This window comes from Martes martes, assembly GCF_963455335.1.
Source record: "Martes martes genome assembly, chromosome: 11".
Classification (NCBI taxonomy): Eukaryota; Metazoa; Chordata; class Mammalia; order Carnivora; family Mustelidae; genus Martes; species Martes martes.
The window spans coordinates 28,681,935-28,699,674 of NC_137899.1; the positions used below are offsets into that span (position 1 = coordinate 28,681,935).

The 17,740-nt window shown below is 38.3% G+C and overlaps 1 protein-coding gene across 7 annotated transcripts in view; it reads right to left on the reverse strand.

The window, feature by feature from the left end:
• CACNA2D1 (calcium voltage-gated channel auxiliary subunit alpha2delta 1) overlaps positions 1–17,740 on the reverse strand; it is a 499,615-nt gene that overhangs the window by 98,554 nt on the left and 383,321 nt on the right. For all 7 annotated transcript variants that reach the window (XM_080818060.1, XM_080818058.1, XM_080818059.1 and 4 more), the window contains exon 10: positions 16,318–16,417. In XM_080818060.1, the coding sequence (XP_080674186.1) occupies positions 16,318–16,417 (100 nt within the window). The remainder of the gene's footprint in view (positions 1–16,317; positions 16,418–17,740) is intronic.

Here is a 17,740-nt window from a genome sequence, read left to right on the forward strand (position 1 = left end):
TTTATGTTTCAGTTTCTGCTGATTTGAAACTGACTAAGTAATTAGGAGCAAATATGATAGTTGAACTTAAGTAACTGTGAGCAGCTCGGCTAAACCTACAGCTCATGTCAGCCCAAGCCACTCTCTTTACCTCTTGTCATAATTAAATGAATACATGGACCCTGAATAATTTGATCCAGTAAACAGTGACACACAACTCCGCTTCTTGGGCATGGACTCTCTTCCCGGTTCTTCGAGTCCCAGCAAGTAAGTGCTAACTTTTATATTTTTAAAAACAACAGGTCAGTTCAAAAGAGAAGTATTCCTTCTGCCTCACCGTATTTATTACTTTGCCATTCCTAAAACTGAAAATGTAGGGGGAGAGGTAAGGCGCTGGAGGAATGGGGGACTCTGTTTCAACTGGTACCCTGAATTTAGCTAGATATCTACCAAGCCACTCTGAACACCCATGAAATCAGTCTGAGATGTAAGATTATACATCTGGATCACTATGGGGGCAGAGGATCATCAGTCGAGAGGATGCACCTTGCCAGGATTTTGGTTGATGTTTTTGGCTGTACATCCCCTCAACCACAACTCAACAGAGTATCTAGAAGGAGGAACTCCCAACAAAGAAAAGACCCAGAGACAATGGCCTCCCCTGCAGACCTAATGATATGCATATAAGCAAGATGTCAGAAACAGACTTCAGGGTAACAGTTATGGAGCCAATAGCTAGGCTGGAGAAAACCATTAATGGCAACATAGATTCCCTCAGGGCAGAAATGAGAGCTAATCAAGCTGAACTTAAAAATTCCATAAATGAGATGCAGTGTAACCCAGATTCTCTAACAGCTAGAGTAAACGAAGTAGAACAATGAATTAGTGATCTAGAAGACACACTGATAGAAAGTAACAGGAGAAGGCGTGGAGCAAACCCCTTAAAATCCATGAAAACAGAATTAGAGAAATAAATGATGCCACGGAACATTCCAATGTCAGAATTATTGGGATCCTTGAGGGGGTGGAGAGAGAGAGAGGACTAGAAGATACATTTGAGCAAATCCTAGCTGAGAACTTCCCCAATCTGGGGAATGAAACAAGCATTTGTGTCTTAAAGGCAGAGAGGACCCCTCCCATGATCAAGAAGAAGAGACAAATGTCACAGGATGTAATAGTAAAACCTGCAAATCTCAAAACCAAGGAAAGCATCTTAAGGGCAGTTAGGGGGAAGAGATTCCTTACATACAGAGGGAGGAACACCAGCATAATGTCAAACCTGTCCACAGAGACCTGGCAAGCCAGAAAGGACTGGCAAGATATATTCAGGGTACTAAATGAAAAGAACATGCAGCCAAGGATACTTTATCTGGCAAGGCTGTCATTCAGAATGGATGGAGAGATAAGGAGCTTATCTCTGGCAGAAATTGAAAGAATATGTGACCACTAAGCCAGATCTGCAAGAAATATTAAGGGGGATTCTATAAAAGAAGACCCCTAGAGTGATAGAGAACAGAAATTTACAGAGACAATCTATAGAAACAAGGACTTCACAGGCAACATGAAGACAATAAAAACATGTCTTTCAATAATCACTCTCAACACGAACAGCCTAAATGCTCCCAATGAAAAGGCACAGGGTTGCAAATTGGAAAAAAGACAGGACTCATCCATATGCTGTCTACAAGAGATTCATTTTGATCCAAGCCTCACTCAAGAAAATCGAAAAATCCCAAATTCACCAACTAACTTTACATCTTAAAGAACTGGAGAAAAAAAATAACAAATGAGGCCTAAGCCATGCATGAGAAGAGAAATAATTAAGATAAGAGCAGAGATCAATGAATTAAAAACCAGAAATACAGTAGAACAATCAACAAAACTAGAAGCTGGTTCTTTGAAAGAATTAATAAGATCAATAAACCACTGGCCAGACTTATCCAAAAGAAAAGAGAAAGGACCCAAATTAATAAAATTATGAAAGAAAGGGGAGAGATCATGACTAACACCAAGAAAATAGAAACAATTATCAGAAACTATTAACAACAACTATATGCCAATAAATTAAGCAACATAGAAGAAGTGGATGCCTTCCCAGAAATCTATTAACTACCAAGACTGAAACAGGAAGACACTGACAACGTGAACAGACCAATAACCAGTAACGAGATTAAAGCAGTGATCAAAAACCTCCCAAAAAACAAGACTCCAGGGCCTGATGGATTCTCTAGGGAAGTCTACCAAACATTCAAAGAAGAAATATTACCTACTCTCCTGAAGTTGTTTCAAAAAATAAAAACAGAAGGAAACCTTCCAGACTCATTCTATGAGGCCACTGTTACCATGAGTAAGAAACCCCATCAAAAAGGAGAACTTCAGACCAATATCCCTGACAATTACGGATCCCAAAATTCTCACCATTCACAAACCAATCAATGTGATAGAACACATTAATAAGAGGAGAGAGAAGAGCCATATGGTCCTTTCAATTGATGTAGAAAATCATTCGACAAAATACACTATCCTATCCTGATTAAAACTCTTCAGAGCACAGGGATAGAAGGAACATTCCTCAATATCATAAAAACCATCTATGAGAAGCCCCCAGTGAATATTATTCTCAATGGGGAAAAGATGAGAGCCTTTCCCTTAAGATCAGGAACATGACAAGGATGCCCACTCTCATTACCATTGTTCAACATAGAACTAAAAGTCCCAGCAACAGCAATCAGACAGCATAAGAAATAAAAGATATTCGAATTGGCAAAGAAGTCAAACTCTCTCTCTTTGCAGATGACATGATACTTTATGTGGAAAACCCAAAAGACTCCACCCTCAAATTACTAGAACTCATACAATTCAGTAATGTGGCAGGACACAAAATCAATGCACAGAAATCACTTGCTTTCCTATACACTAACAATATAACTGTAGAAAGAGAAATTAGGGAATCGATTCCATTTACAATAGCACCAAAAACCGTAAGATACCTTGGAATAAACCTAACCAAAGAAGTGAATGATCTATACTCCAGAAACTACAGAACACTTATCAATGAAATTGAAGCAGACACAAAAATATGGGAAAACATTCCATGCTCATGGATTGGAAGAATAAACATCGTTAAAATGTCTATGTTGCCCAGTGCAATCTATACTTCCAACGTCATCCTGATCAAATTACCATTGGCATTTTTCAAAGAGCTGGAACAAACAATCCTAAAATTTGTATGGAACCAGAAAAGATCCCGAATCACCAAGGAAATGTGGGCATCATGTTGCCTAATTTTCAAGCTATATTACAAAGCTGTCATCACCAAGACAGCATGGTACCGGCACAAAAAAAAGACACACAGATCAATGGAAAAGAATAGAGAGCAGAGATATGGACCCTCAACCCCATGGTTAACTAATCTTCAACAAGGCAGGAAAACATATTCAGTGGAAAAAAGATATTTTCTTCAATAAAGGGTGCTGGGGAAAAAGGTCAGCTATATATAGAAGAATGAAACTCGACAAATTCTCTTATACCATAAACAAAGATAAACTCTAAATGGATGAAAGACCTCAATGTGAAACAGGAATCCATCAAAATCTTAGAAGAGAACATAGGCAGTAACCTCTTCTCCATCGACCACAGCAATTTCTTTCAAGACAATGTCTCCAAAGGCAAGGGAAACAAAAGTGAAAATGAACTTTTGGGACTTCAACAAGATAAAAAGCTTCTGCAGGGCAAAGGAAACAGTTAACACAACAAAAAGGAAACCCAGAGAATGGAGAAGATATTTACAAATGACGCTACAGATAAAGGGCTGATATCCAAGATATGTAAAGAGCTTCTCCAAACTCAACATCCAAAAAAAAAAAAAAAAAGTCAAAAAATGGGCAGAAGACATGAACAGACACATCTCCAAAGAAGACATACAAATGGCTATCAGACACATGAAAAAATGTTCATCATTAGCCATCAGGGAAATTCAAATCAAAACCACATTGAGATACTACCTTACACCAGTTAGAATGGCAAAAATGGACAAGGCAAGAAACAACAAATGTTGGAGAGGTTGCAGAGAATGAGGAAACCTCTTACAATGTCGATGGGAATGTAAGTTGGTACAACTACTTTGGAAAACAAGTGGGAGCTCCTCAAAAAGTTAAAAATAGATCCACCCTATCACCCAGCAATTACACTACTTGGCATTTACCCCAAAGATACAAATGAAGTGAAAAGGAGGGCCATATGCACCCCAATGTTCATAGTAGCAATGTGCACAATAGCCAAACTGAGGAAAGAGCTGAGATGCCCTTCAACAGGAGAATGGATAAAGAAGATGTGGTCCGTATATACAATGGAATATTACTCAGCCATCAGAAAGGGTGAATACACTCAATTTTGGCATCAACATGGATGGGACTGGAGGAGATTATGCTAAATGAAATAAGTCAAGCAGAGAGAGTTAACTATCATATGGTTTTTGTGGAGCATAAGGAATAGCATGGAGGACATTAGGAGAAGGAAGGAAAAAATGAAGGGGGGGAATTGAAGGGGGAGACAAACCATGAGAGACTATGGACTCTGAGAAATATAATGAGGGTTTTAGAAGGGATGGGGGTGGAGGGATGGGTGAGCCCGTGATGGGTATTAAGGAGGGCACAGATTGCATGGAACACTGGGTGTTCCACACAAACAATGAATCACGGAACACTACTTCAAAAACTAATGATGTATTATATGGTGACTAACATATAAAAAAAATTTTTTTAACTGAAAATATAATTTCTAAGTACCAAAAATTTCTAAGTACCAAAAATTTCTAAGTACAAAATTTTTAGTATACTAAGTAATTAATGGAAAAAATAGTTATCATGCTTGTCAACACCTTCTTATAAACTTTCCTTCTACTTGCAAAGCAATTAAGTTATCATCTGGCAATCTCTTTCTTTAAAACTAAATAACCTTGATTATGTACCCTGTTATTATATCTCTGAATTTGTCCTTTGAGAGTCTTCTCTTCACAGCCCATAATTTCTTTATGTGTCTTTTGAATGAAGGTAATTTTAAAAAGCATCCATCTTAACCTTTTAAAAAACATTAAGTATATATGAAAGAGAGAACTTTGGTTCTTTTAAGAAACCTAACTCTACTCCTTCCTTCCTTTTAGTGTGTCCCTCCAAAAAGCAAATGGCTACACTATAAAAATATTCATAAACATCTGTAGTACTAGTAATGTTATGAAATACCAAGATCTTAAAATCTACATCAATAATAAGCACTGTAAGTTACAAGAAGTTCCAGACACATGCCTTGCTGGGCTTTGCTAAATGCACCTCCTGAGTAGGACTTCCCAATTTCCTCACTGCTGAGGACTCACTTGAGAGAGAGATGCTAAGTGAAGATTCTGCGTCATCGGGTGTGGGGTCAGGAGTCTGCATTCCCAACCAGCTGCTGCTGGCCCACAGGCCCCACTTGAAGTTGCAAGGGTATGAACTACCATATTCTTGTTCAACATAAAAGAGATATGAATTCACACAAAAATTTCTTCAAATCTAGATAATGATGATTTTATAAGACATGAAATTACTCTCCCAGAACTCGCTTGTCACAAAAGTGCATCGGCATGCCAGGTATCTGTTACTTTATTTGTGACCTGCATCTGTTTTCTAAGGGTGGAAAAAAAAAAAAAAAAAACTTTTAAATGTAAATCGTGCAACAACATACATATATGCTCACTGTCATATGCCAAGTAAAAAAAAGTTCTAAGCTAATCAAACCATTCCCTTGTCTAGGAACGCAAGAGACCTATTTTGGAAGGAAAACTAGAATTTAAAGCACGTGAGAAAAGGCACAATCCAAATCACGTCTTTCGTGCAGATACAGTGTAATTTCGTACTTAAACGAACCTCCACTCTGCGGCAAGTCGGTGTTAAACTGTCAAGTCAAAAACGGGGAGTACCGAGGTTTCATCCTAACCGCAAGCTCATCAGTGAGCCTAAGGCTTTGCGTCATCTCTCTGCAATTCCACCCGCGCATCTGAGAGGCGGTTTTGTCTGTGGTGAGTGGGAAGGTCACCCAGGCAGAGGTGAGCCTCACTAGCGCCACCAGCAGGACATCGTGATCCGCCCTGTCCAGCTTCCCGCTGTGATGGCAGGGGCTCCGCACTCCTCAACCTGCACGTGAATTTAGAAACTATCACTTCCGGAAGGGCTGTTTGGTGACTATAATCTGGGCAAAGAGTAGAACTAACTTTACAAAAGTTCTCTCCTACAATTTACAGCGAAGATATTATAAGGAAGTACATTGCGATTATTTTTTTTCTCATGAATGTTCACAGATTATACTTATAATGACCCCAAGCTAGAAAAACTTACAAGTAGAAAACAGGACTGAAAAACCCTTCATGTCATCCCGACATTTGCATCTTATCCTTAAGTAATGAGGTCTGTGATCTTATTGAAGCACATGCCCGTCTTCTTCAGTTGTTAACTTTTCACATACTCTTCATCATGGGCACACACTTCCTTTTCATCCTCCACTGGCTTGTGATATTTTACTCTGGAAAGGTCAAACTCCCTCACTTTCAGAAACAAATTCCAGCCACTGTGTCAACAGCTGAAATTATGCCTGTAAGTCAGAACACTGTGGCTGCTACCATCTACCACTCACTCCCATCGAAGCACGCAGCCCAACTAGTGCGCAATCGGCTACATTATGCGTGCGTGAGCTCAGCCCAACAGGGGGCTCTCCTTCTGCAACAAAGGCGGCCCTGGAGATGATCCAGAACCACTAGGACGTGACTTGGCCGTACTTCTGACCTCTTATACATGATTGAAGCCTAACACTTAACTGCTCTTCACAAAATATTAAGAGACTTAGAAATGTAAACCTAAAAATAAGAGGCTGGCAGAGTTTTCTGTCAGGAGTTCTAGGCAACTTTGGCAAGTGCTCCTATCTACTGCATCCCAGCTCTTTGGATGACTCACATGAGCTTTGGTATGAGGAGGAAGAGAAATGCGTGACGGCTTTGTGGAAAAATTACGGTCAAAGTTAATTACACAATCACGACAGGTTTCCTGAGTGCCTTAATGTAATGACTCCCTGAAGTTATAAAAACTAAAAGTTCCAACATTTCTTTCCTAGACTTTCAGTTTCAGAGGGAAAAAAAAAAAAAAAAGCACACATGTGTACACACACACCAGGTCATTATAAATACATTTTGAAGAGTTTTTCCCTTAGAATTTCCATGTCATTAAATTGTAAAATTTGTATTTAATGAGAAAGACCTATCTGTTGAAGACAAAAAAAATATTTTTGCTTTTCTCTTACCAAAATGATGGGTAATAATTCATTCTCTTTACATGTATCAATTTCAGGCACTTTATAGCTCCAAATATAGCATGGTAACTAATAAAGCTGAAGAATCCCTTTTAAACTATTAAGTTTATTGGGTTGATATTAAATATTATATAAATGCAATTAAGAGCATATGAAGTTGACAGGAGCAAAAGATGCACGATAAAGCAAGTAAATACATATATTAAAAGAAAATATATTACCTAGGCAGGATATATAATCCAATATAATGTTTAAGTGTTCAGATGCAATTTTTTAAGAACAATCCAATTCATATGTGATTTTTCAAGCCAAAATATGGAAACATTTACTGAAAGAATTCCTCCACCAAAACAAAAAATAATTCTTTTTTAAAAATGAATAAATTTAGGTTTAAAAGTAATTTCTTTTTGCTTTTATAACATAATCATATTCTATCTTAGAAGTTCTAACAATTCCAATATTTTGGAATATATCAGATTTTACAATAAAATCAGTAAATACGTTTTATATTTTCCTCAGCATTCAAGCCACATAACTTTGTGGTTATATCTAGACTCATACACAAAGATGGCTGTGCTCCAATTCTGTCTTCTAAGAACAGTAATAGTACCTACCTCACAAGGCAGCTGTAAAGACTAAATGAGTTACCGTGGAAAACACAGAGAGTAGTTCCTGCCACAAAAGCAGTGTTAAAAAAAAAAAAAAATCACACTGAAAAGTCCCTATGACTTGTGATTAAATGAAGGTTAATACATAAATAAGATAAAAAATGAACACATAGCTACCTGACATCTTGTTCATACTGATTAGTGAAGGGCAAATCTATGCCTGGAATAATCAGCTCACTTAAAATCAATCGGTGACTTTTCAATCATGAAAATGCACTAATGATTTTTCTGAAATAATAAAATTAAACAACAGTACACAGTTAATAAAAAATTCAGAGTATAGTTGGCAAAAATGTCTTTTTATGGTAAATGAGGATCATAAACAATGAAAGTAAATTAAAGGAACTAATTGAAACTAAACAAGGCAATATACAGGAGCTGAGACCACCAAAGAATTTCTCTGGGAGGAGAGTGGGAAATCACAATGGCTTCATCTTTCAAATAGCTTCCTGCATTATTTGCCTTACAATCTCCTTGGGTGGCGCATTTTCCAGTATCATCCTTCTTCCTGATTTTTGAATACATGACTGGGTATTTTCATATTTAACTTGAGATATTGAGATACATTATTTCCAGCTCTTTCTACAATCAACATATTCCATTTGCCAATGCACCTGTAGCTACACAGTCAAGCTGCATCAAGTAAGGATGCCTAAGTATGGATTTGAGAAGAGCTGTCAATGAACCAACAAGGTCTACTGGCTCATAGAAACCACAAAGAAGTATCTTGCAATTATGTTTCTTAAGAAGTCGGTTAACAATTTTCTTTAAAACAACACATATTTAAAAGCCTTAATATTTTTAAGAAAAGTAATGGTCTTTAAGACTTGTCAGGTAATTAACAATCCCAATGTCAATCCCATCTAAGTGATTTAATTAAGAAAGATCCATTAATTGCTAGTTAAATGTGGAAACCATAAAATTCATTCAACTCCATTTCTGCTGTTTAAAAAAAAATTCTTTTTAAAGCATATTTATTAATAGCATTGTTTAGTTTCTAGCTAAGGCAGATGCTACTGATGTCCCATCCATATTTCCATGCACGCCAGCCCAAATTTAACTGCCTGAGATTTCTGCAAGCCCTCTGCCTATGTACGTGTTGGCCTGGGAACCCCAGAGAATTGATGTCTTCTGGGAGCAACTATTAACTTTAAATATTCCAGTCCATTTTCCTTTTGGAAGGGATAATTCTGACTCATGTAATGCACGGATTCTTAGAACTACCCAGAACATTAAGCTGTATTCATGCAGAGTGGTAATTTATTTGGTAAACCATCAAATAACTGATTATTTATTTATTTATTTATCATTGTTTATTATTTATTATTTATTTATTATTTATTTGATGGTTTATTAATTATTATTTATTATTTATTTTCTCTCTCTCTCTCTCTCTCTCTTAAACTTCTCACACTTCTCTAAGTATTTCCTAGAGTTACTTTCTCAAGAAATGATTTGTACTTAAATCTTTGTCTCAGAGACTGTTTCTGGGGAAACCCAGTCTAAGTTGATACTGGCAGTGGTTTTAGGAAGCAGATCCTCAGGATGGTATTATAGAATTAAATCATCACTCACCAGCCATGTGACAACAAAGACTCCACTGAGAACTGACCATATACCCGTCATAACTAGAGTCAAGAAAACCCCTCAGAGGCTGTAGCATCACAAATTCTAAGCGTTTCACCTCCAGTGATTGGAACACAATATAGATTGAAGGGGAGGCACCTACCATTTCAGAAATAAAGTCGCAATATTAATCATAAAGGCATGGAGTTGGTGGGTTGTTCTCATATTCACTGAAGAAAATGATAACATCGAGTCAGTCAACTATCAACTGAAGGCAGAGAGTGAACTGCAGAAGACTTCTAGGGAAAACAATGAGGAGATTCCCATCTCCTGTTGTGAAGTCAACGTGTGCCAGAAATAGGCACAGTATGTGTTTTTCAGAGTCTCATCCTTAAAAAGGACGCTGCAGGGACGCCTGGGTGGCTCAGTTGGTTGGACGACTGCCTTCGGCTCAGGTCGTGATCCTGGAGTCCCAGGATCGAGTCCCGCATCGGGCTCCCAGCTCCATGGGGAGTCTGCTTCTCCCTCTGACCTTCTCCTCGCTCATGCTCTCTCTCACTGTCTCTCTCTCAAATAAATAAATAAAATCTTAAAAAAAAAAAAAAAAAAAAAGGACGCTGCATTTGGAGCCTTGTCAGGCTTCTATGTTACAGTCGGGGCAATGCTAGGCAAATCATGGAACCCTAAGTGTAGAACATCCAGTGCAACTGAGTGCACTGAGTGCAACTGAGAACCATGAACTTCCAGATTCCCCTATACCCTCTGGATAGGCAGAAGTAACCTCTTCCACCTAGAAGATAGTAGTTTGTCTGCTCCTAAACACCATAAAAGATGACAGGTGTTCTCCTGAAGATCTGATCTCATTTTCCCTCATGGCTTTAAGCAACAAATAGGTAAGGTCTCAAAACGTCCCATCTGGCAAAGAAGTCTCTGCTCCAGGAAAACAAAAACAAGAGAAACAGAGAGAGAGACTATTCAACAAAAGAGATACAAGATCTTCATAGTAGGAACCAGAAAGTACTAGGAGGATATGCAGGGAAGGGATGCTGAGGGATCATGAGGCAACATACACCCAGTCAGCAGTGTGGTACGGAGGAATAAGCAGCTTGAGAGAAGAGAACACACAGACTCCTACGCAGTGGCAAAGGGCTTGAATGGTTGGCCAATGCCCTGGAGGAGCCAGACTGGAAGACCTTCCCCAAACAAAGTATCCTGGAGAAGAAGCATGAGGATGTACCTACAGAGTAGGCATGGAAAGTGCAGATTGCTCTGTTTCACATCAATGACCACTAAAGAGCACTCATCACGAAGTACTGAACAATTGGGTAGATGAGTTGTCTACTGGAGGTCATCCAGCCTTTTTGTGTGGCTTGCAAAATGGGCCCATAAATGCTGTAGCAGGGCAGTGGGGATGGGAGCAGGGAGGGGGCGAGACAGAAACACACACACACACAGAGAAAAATAGACAGAGAGAATATTACACATGGGCCTAAAAGCATGGGCTGTTTCTCACCTAGTGTAACATAGCTACAGGCACTGGTGAATGACCAACCAATTGTCCAATGCTTATTCTTCAATACAGTACCACCTTTCAAAAAGACAACTGACAACTTCATGTCAATTAGATAATCATCAATTTCATACCTCTAGAGGGGGTGGGATACATTGTTTCTTGTCACTGATAAACATTCCACTTATGAGTTCCTTTCTTGTTCACGGTGCCTCTCCCAGCTACACATACTACCTGATTCAGCATCATGGGATATCACCGTGGGGTTGTGCATCAGCTGCATAACCAAGAACCTCTTTTATGGGAAATGAGGTCCAATAATGAGCACATGAACATGGGATCCACTGGGGCCACCATTTACTGCGCTACTTAGGAGCTGCCCGTGTGATAAAATACTGGGGCAGTCTCTTAAATGCACAATGAAGGGTCTAGCTTGGGGATGACAGTCTTTGAGTTGAAATGTAGTCCTTCAAGATATAAAATGTACTCTCAGCTACGGTGCTATGTTCATTGATGTGCTGGCACCAGCTTGTATCTGCTCATTTAAAAAAAATTAATTTAATTTAATTTAAAAAGTATATTTTTCAGGAATCATTAAAGCCGGCTGACCTCACATAATAGGTAGCTTGAAATCAGCCATGGTGGGAGTATTTATATTATAAAAATTAGCAAATGCTACAAATCAGGTTGCCCCTCCCCACACTGGCCCTACCCCAAAAAGGCAGAGTGCATGAGTGTGGGAACTAAGGGATGGATGTGGGAGCAGCATCTCTCACCACTACAGAGAGTGAGCTACTTGGGAAATCTGCCCACCCTGACTCTGCAACTTTAGGCTCTACTGACCACAGATGTTCTACTTTCCATGTGGGGGTATAACGCTGAGGAGGTGCTCCCACCAGGGTCACAGCAGAGAATTTCACTTAACCTAAATCTATACCTATTATCTCGATATTTTGGATTTCTCAAGCCAGTAAAACTACATGCAAAAAAAAAAAAAAAAAAAAAATCCGGCAGCGCTCCAGCTGACAAGGAGATCGTCATGAAGGTTGTTGCTATATAATGTGGGGAAAGCAGAACCAAGCATAAAACTCAGAGGACTCATTCAAGCCCTTCCATGCTTGGTTAAGACTGGACAATTTCAGGAGCCACTGGGAAAAGCACACACAGAGACTGTGCATTCCCAGGCCTCTGGGTTTCAAGTTCAGGCCATCTCACTAATCAAGCTGCTGACAGAGAGTTAACATGCAGGGAAATTAGAAAGGGTATGAGAGAAGAAAAAAGATAAGTATAAATTATGGACCTTTGTTCTAATGCTAGCAACCCTCTTTCGTGATGTATTCTCAGCTAGGCTTTTTGGTTTGTTTGTTTTGTCTGTTTGTTGTTTTAATTGTGAGCAGTCACCTGTCTTAAAGGATCAGTGATTGGATAAAGGGGGCACTGGTAAGGTTTCTAACTACCATTACCTACAACTTTTGGTCTCAGTTTCCCCTCTTGTGGCCAAAATCTATTCTGCCCACATATGGGGAAGGCTGGTACATAAAACTCCAGATCTTTAGGGATTTTGGCAGAATAACTTTGAAGTTCATATTCTAAGCAGCTTCTGGGATTCTTTAGAAGGATAAAGTTCCTTTAAATGAAGTTGAGATCCTTTAATCGGTTATCTCCTTCTTTCTCTTGACTCAATTGCACACTCCTTTAACCGGTAGTGTTTCCTGGGATCATGTCCCAAATCAACTACTAGATTTTGAATCCGTGAGTGAGAATCAGGCAGAAGCCAGTTTAAGACAATGACCATATTTAATATCTGTTGATTTTATATAAATTTTATTAGGCCAAATCCATATTGAATTTAATGTTTTTACAACTTTCTCTTTTGTTATGTTTTGTGATAAATGACACATTTATGTACAAGTGAACCTAAATAACTACCTTTCTGATCCTTTGAGAGATTACATTTTACCTGTTCACATTCTGTTAGGTGCTGAGCAAACGCAGAGAGCAGAGTATAAAATAAGAATGGGACGAATCAGATCTTAGGCAGTATCAAGTTTTACAAAATAATATCAAGGATACAGTCAAGCTAAAGGATTGTGAAGGTTTGGGTAAAGCAGAGCAAGATCTGGACACTGACGGTTGGTCCCCAGAGGTTATGGGCTGAATCGCATCCCTTCAAATTCATATGTTGAAGTCCAAACCCTTAGTACCTCAGAATGTAACAGTATTCAAAGATAAGGTCTTCAAAGAGGTGGTTAGGTTATAATTAGGCTATTAGGATAAGGACAGCATCTACTAGCACTGTTGTCCATATAAGAAGAAGAGACACCAGGGGTGTACACGGACAGACAGATCACCATCTAAAGACGCAGTAACAGGCAGCCATCTGCCAGCCAAGAAAGGAGGCAGCAGGAGAAACTGACCCTGCCGGCACCTTGAACCTGGAGTTCCAGCCTACAGAACCATGAAAAAATACCTTTCTATAGTTTGAGCTACCCAATCTGTCTCATTCTGTTACGGCAGCCTTAGGAAACTAAAAGACCAGGTTGTGCCTCAATGTGGTGGAGACACACGTGTGGCCCAGAAGAGAAGTCTCCAAAGGAGGTTTGCAGACTTCCTTGCATGTATCACCTGTGGAACATCTTTACAAAGTTTTGCCTCATTGATCCTGGGTTCTATAGCTACCCTCAGCCAGTGACATCCTGCTAAAAGCATTTTAGTTATAAATCCCCTTCTTTTTTGTAAACATCATACATCCAGTTACCTGGAGTTCAGACTAACAGAGAGATGATACTTGATTCTCTTGACTACTTTCTTCCTAGGGGTGCCCTTCCAGTGAAGGAAGTTGCTTTAACTTCGTCCTCCCAAGAGGTTTCAAAGACAAATCTCTTTTTTGTCCAATACAAAATGACCTCACCACAAATTGCTCATTTTCATCTCTGTGAATATAACCACTTCAAATGTGAATTATATACCAATAAATGGTCATGAAATATCTTGCTTAAATTCTATGAGATGTGCTAACATTCATTTAATCCTGTTCTATTTGCTTTAGAGTTCAACCTTCTTTACCTATGAGTAGGAAGGTCTACTATGGTTCTTTGGAAATAAGATTTTTTAAAAAGCACATTGACATATCAGTTCTTATATTAACAATACTTTGAAAACATAATACATTATTGTAATTATTAATACATTATTAGGATACGTATTACCAGTGGCATTTTCCAAAAGATGGAAAAAATAACGCTAAGATTTATATGGAATCACAAAAGACCCTAAAAAGCGAAAGCAATCTTGAGAAAGAAGAACAAATCTGGAGATACCACAATCCTATATTTCAAGATATACTACAAAGTAATCAGAACAGTATAGTACAGACACATAGATCAATGGAAAACAGACACATGGATCAATGGAACAGAACAGACTCCAGAAATAAATCAATGACAAAAGAGGCAGGATTATACAATGGAGAAAAGACGGTGTCTCCAACAAACAGTGTTAGGAAAACTGGACAGCCACATGCAAAAGAATGAAACTGGACTATCTTCTCACACCATAAGCAAATAAACTCAAAATGGGTTCAAGACCTAACTGTGAGATCTGAAACCAGGCAGTCGCTTCCTGACATTAGTCACAGCAACATTTTTCTAGATATAGCTCCTAAGACAATCAACTATTGGGACTACATCAAAATGAAAAGCTTCTGCAAAACAGGGAAAAAAAAATAAAACAAAAGAAGCAACCTACTAAATGGGTGAAGGTATTTGCAAATGATACATCCAATAAGTGGTTAATACCCAAAATATATAACTCCTGTAACTCAAAACCCTCCCCCACCAAAAATACAAAAAACAAACAACCCAATTAAATAATGGGCAGAGGCCCTGAATACATTTTTCCAAAGAAGACATACAGATGGCCAATAGACACATGAAAAGATGCCCAACATCACTCATCATCAGAGAACACATATCAAAACCACAATGAGATATTGCCTTAGACCTGTCAGAGTGGCTAATGTGAAAAAGACAAAAAAATATCAAGAGTTGGGGAGGATGTGGAGAAAAAGAAACTTTCATGCGCTACTGCTGAGAACGTAAATTGGTACAGGCACTGTGGAAAACAACATGGACATTCCTCAAAAAATTAAAAACAGAAATACTACATGATCCAGTAATTCCAATACTAGGTATTTACCCAAAGTATATAAAAGCACTAATTCAAAAAGACATATGTACCCCTATGTTTACTGCAACATTATTTATTACAACCTAGATATGGAAGTGACCCAAGTATCAACCAAAGGATGAATGGATAAAGACAGAGTGAGATACACACATGTGCACACACACAATGGAATATGACTCAGCCCCCCACCTCCCCCCAAAAAGAAAGAAATCTTGCCATTTGGGACAACACGGGTAGACCTAGAAAGTATTATGCTAAGTGAAATGTCAGGTGGAGAAAAACAAATACCATATAATTTTACTTGTATGTGGAATCTAAAAACCAAAACAAATGAACACCCAAGAGACTCTTAAATACAAAGAACAAACCAGTGGTTGCCAGAAGGGAGATGGGTAGGGGGAAACGGGTAAAATAAAGGGGATTAAGAGGGACAAACTTCCTATTATAAAATAAATAGGTCACAGAGATGAAAAGTACAGAATAGGAAATATAGTCAACAATATTTTAATAACATTGTACAGTGACAGATGGTGACAACACATATCATTGTGATAACATATAGAATTATTGAATCAATATGTTGTATACCTGCAACTAACGTAACACTGTGTAGCGTAATTATACTTCAGTTTAAAAAACCATTAATACATTATGGATACATGTCCAGTGTGAAAAATGAGTTTTATAATGGAGAGAAAATTGCCATCTAATGATACTGCCAAGTTGCTACTTATTAGGAGTTACAGTGATAACAGCAAGTACAGGGTTCATGTCACCTGTTTAAGCTCCTTGGTATGAGGGGAGAATATCTGCTGTGTTTTTCTTTCTTCATTATTACTTCAATTACTTCACTCATGGGAAAAGCCTTAGACATTCAAAAAGGACCTTGGCATGGAAGCATAGGAGAATTAGCAACAAGCAGAGGACTGCTCAGTAAGACAGCTTTATAATAGATCATAATAGATCAGCCTTACCTCAGCCTATCAGTGATAAAACACCATGAAATATTTAAAATCAGGGGGAGATAGAAATTGCAGAATTAACTCCACAAAAATGCAATCATCTTATACTTACTGAAGCCACATTCACGAAATCGTCATCTGAGAGGGTTTCCAACATTTCGGAGACAGATGTTCGGATCAGTTTAAGTGTCAATCCGCTGACACTTCCACTCCTATAAAACAATGGGTCCATGACCACATATTGAAGCAACACCACACATCCTAACAAAAGGAGACTTTCCCACTAACTCTAGGTCATTTATATAATATTAAGTAATTTTATCTTCAAAAATTAGTGAAGAGAGTCACATTTCTGATGGAGTAGAAATATATTGTAAGGAATTTTATCTTTCCTATCAGCATGAGAATGTATATGTTTCTAACTATAATTGCATGTCCAGGGATGATTTTAAGAAATTATGGATACTCATGACATATTTACTTATTGAAGAAATAGATACCAAATACCAGCTCTGTTAGCCAGGTTGAAGGGCTCTAGTCCTTATTTCTCTTGTCTCTACATATTCTACGGATCCTTGACAACCTCATCTCACTGTGAGACTCACCTCTAGGCAACTAACTCACCCTTCTTCATCTCTAGAGCTCTCAACTTTTCCCCACTTTTAGACTTCTGGCTTTGTTAAACAACAACAGGGTGAATATACAGAATGGCAAACTACTCTTACACACATTTTTTTTCCCTATTAATGTTCTTGGTACCAATCTGGCTGGATTTCAGTCACCCAATTTCCTCCTTCAACTTTCTGACCATTTCAGACAACCTCTCTTTTTCATTCCATTTCTCAGTTCCCAAAGAGGTGGCCTCTTCTCCATCTTCTCTCCACCCTGTGTCAGGTGTTTCTTACCTGAAGACCCTGAGCTTGGGTAACTGCCACTCCATCCAACTCTTAGCCTCTACTCCTTGCAAACAGGTGAAAATTCTAGAAACACATCTTGAGCTAATACTGTTAATAGTTCACAGTTACCTACTAACTAGCCAGTGATCACAAGAGCCCTGTATTCAAAGACTTTCATTCACTCACTTCCTTCTTTCCTTCCTTCCTTCTGCTCAATACAGTGCCCCCAAATGTTTTCACCTATGTCACTTTGCTCCTGTGAATTCTCCCACTGGAAATTCCATTCTCTTTCCTCTCCTCTCCCATGCCCACCTTGTGAAATCAATTCTAATTTTACTTCCTTAATGTTAAGTTTTTTCTGACACTTTCAATCAGAGTGTTATTCCCTATAGACTCTTAGTACTGGGTCATACTTTACGTCTATCACCTTCTACAATTACTTTAGTTACTTGGGAATATGGTTAAGTTTCACTAATACACTTGAATTATCTTTGAGAGACATCTTAATCATCTTTGTCTCTACATTATCACATCGTATAAAGGAGACCTTCCATACATGTTTGTTGAAATAATCTTTAAAAATGCTATTTGAACTTGATATGCATTTTTAATCTTCTAATACACATGTGGGTTCTAAAG